At 31.5% G+C, this 3,274-nt stretch overlaps 1 protein-coding gene across 1 annotated transcript in view; it reads right to left on the reverse strand.

The window, feature by feature from the left end:
- Positions 1-1,220: 1,220 nt before the first annotated feature.
- Positions 1,221-3,274, reverse strand: part of LOC119568494 (zinc finger protein OZF-like) — a 2,288-nt gene continuing 234 nt past the window's right edge. Inside the window, exon 1 of the mRNA XM_037917030.1 lies at positions 1,221-3,274. This exon is cut by the window's right edge and continues 234 nt beyond it. Coding sequence (XP_037772958.1) covers positions 1,887-3,274 — 1,388 coding nt within the window. The 3' untranslated portion in view covers positions 1,221-1,886.

Below are 3,274 nucleotides of genomic sequence, written 5' to 3' on the forward strand. Positions count from 1 at the left end.
GCGTCCTTTATATATATATATATATATATATATATATATATATATATATATATATATATATATATATATATATATATAACACGGCTCGGGTTTGTTGTTCTTTGATGGAGCACCAACAAGAAAGTGGAGCTTTATGATAGTCATAACCGAAATATAAAAAAATATAAAAAATGTAGAAAATAATAATAAAAAATAATTAAGTAATAATATATAATATATAATAATAGTATAATGATAAATAATACTAAAAATAACAATCAAAATATTAATAATAAGCTCTTCTTCATAAAAACAGGAGTAAATGATAAACACCCCCCCAAAAAAAGAAGGAAATCATGAGCCAAAATAAATGAACCTAAATAATAATAATAATAATAATGATAATAATAATAATAATGAAATGTAGCAGCTTCGGATAGAAAAAATATATATGTGTTTATATAACTGATATCAATATGTGTATGGGTGTGTGTGTATTTGTGTGTGTGTGTTTGTGTGTGTGTGTTTGTGTTCATATATATTCATACACACACACACACACACACACACACACACACACACACACACACACACACACACACATATATATATATATATATATTATATATATATATATATATATATATATATATATATATATATATATATATATATAATGAATGAAATCTTAAATCAATGCTCATAAATAATCTTAAATAAATGCTCATAAGTAATCTCGTAAGTAATATATATATATATATATATATATATATATATATATATATATATATATATATATATATATATATATATTATATATATATATATTTGTATATATATATATTGTGTGTGTGTGTGTGTTGTGTGGGTGTGTGTGTGTGTGTGTGTGTGTGTGTGTGTGTGTTTGTGTGTGTGTGTGTGCATATATATGTATGTATGTATGTATACATGTATGTGTGTGTGAGTATGAATATGTATAAGAATGTAATATAATTATGTGAAAATGTCCATATAAAATGTATATTACATTAGTTAAAAGCCGCACTGCCAAACCCTCACACATGCTGATGACCATTGTCAATGGACTGTAAGGATATGGATTTTTAGTGTTCATTGTAATAGACATATGAAGTATGAATGAAAATGGATAGCTGCCCCATGCAACAAAGGCATTTAATACACTTTGATCATTTCTGAACTAGAATTACATATGTATTTCTGAAGATGTAATGAAACGCTTGAAATACATATCTAGTGGTGCATATATTCTTTCCCATTTATGCCTTTTTCAAGATGCTAACAATAAGTTATCTTGAATTCTTTCTCATGGTTTTAGGAAACTACAATTGCCAACTAATATATTTCAGACATATACACAGATAAATATACACGGAGATGCAAATATAAGTGTGTGTCTCTGCATGTGGACTCGTATATATCAAAATTACTTCCTTGAATCAATTTACATTTCCTTAGAAAAAAAAATATATATATACTACTTTATATAGAATACAAGAGGTTTCCTCCTGTAATCTTGATCTAAAATCATGCTAGAAGTCTGAACACTCTTGTATAAATCAGCCAACGACTTCCACATCTGTGACTTTACTGATGAAGGGGAGGAGCATCTTCTTCGAACACTGTGAACATTCGTGGCCATCTCTCTAATCATCCCTAGTCAGTGACAGCAGTGTATGTGGATGAAAAGTCTTTGGAGACTAAAACACAAGTCATATTGTGTAAAACTTAATCAAACTTGACAAAACTACATATTAAGAATAACATATACAGCACAAATCAGAAAAAGATAACTTTTAATATATAAGATGCATCTGGCTTATGGCTTACCCTTTGTATGCACTCTCATGTGCTTTACTAAACCACCTTTCAAAGCAAAGGCCTTATTACTAATTTGGCTTCTCCTTTGTATGTACTCTTATATGTCTCACTAGACTACCTTTCTGTGAGAAACCCTTATTGCAAAACTCACACCAGTATGGCTTCTCCTTCATATGTACTCCCATATGTTTTATTTTGCCAGATTTATCTGAGAAGTTTTTATTGCAAATCTCACAGCTATATGGTTTCTCCTGTGTATGAACTCTTATGTGTCTTACTAGATGACTTTTTAATGAGAAGGATTTATTGCAAATCTCACAGCAGTATGGCTTCTCTTTTGTGTGTACTCTCATGTGGATTATTACACGACTTTTCACATAGAAGGCCTTATTGCAAATTTCACAGCTGTATGTCTTCTTTTTATGCATTCTCTTATGAATCTCTAGACTAGATTTATATGAGAAGGCTTTGTTGCAAATTTCACAGCTGTATGTCTCCTTTCTATGCATTCTCATATGAATCTTTAAACTACATTTATATGAGAAGCCCTTGTTGCAAATCTCACAGCTGTATGGTTTCTCTTTTGTATGTACTGTCATATGACTTTCTAGACGGGTTTTCTTTGAAAAACCTTTGTTACAAATCTCACATTCGTATGGCCTCTCCTTTGTATGTACGCTCATATGAATTGCAACATTAGATTTGGTTGAGAAGTGTTTGTTACAAATTTCACAACTGTATGGCTTCTTAGTGTGTGTTCTCATGTGCCTTACCAGACTACGTTTCCATGTGAATGCTTTGTTACAAATGTCGCAGTTGTATGGCTTCTCTTTTGTATGTACTCTAATGTGCTGTACAAGGTAACTTCTCTCAGAAAATGTCTTACTGCAAGTGTCACAGGTATATGATTTCTTCTTTGTATGCACCAGATTATGTTTCTCTGAGATGGCCTTGTTGCATAGTTCATAGCTATATGGTTTCTCCTCTGTATGCATTATCATATGATTGAAAAAACTAGATTCATATGGGAAAGCTGTATTGCAAATACCACAGTTGTATGGCTTCCCCTTTGTATGTATGTCAACGTGCTTTTCTGGATCACTTTTGGATGGGAATGTCTTATTGCAAATCTCCCAGTTGTATAGTTTCTCCTTTGTGTGGACTCTCATGTCAATGCTGACGTGATTTTCTTGACACAATTCCTTGCCACACACCTCACATGCAAAATATTTCCCTGTGGATTCCACTTTCAGTTGTGTACTCTCCTTCAGTCTTTCCTTGTACATCATTTGAGCCCTATCTGATGAATACCTCTTTCCACAGTCCTTAGCCCCAAATGACACTTTTGACATGTCATTACAATCCTGAACCAAGTTACAGAAGTCTTTTGCATGTGCCTCATATCTTTGATCAGGAAGGTTATGAAAGAAACGACTTTCATGTATCATAATCATAT

Source organism: Penaeus monodon, chromosome 44 (genome assembly GCF_015228065.2).
Source record: "Penaeus monodon isolate SGIC_2016 chromosome 44, NSTDA_Pmon_1, whole genome shotgun sequence".
NCBI lineage: Eukaryota > Metazoa > Arthropoda > Malacostraca > Decapoda > Penaeidae > Penaeus > Penaeus monodon.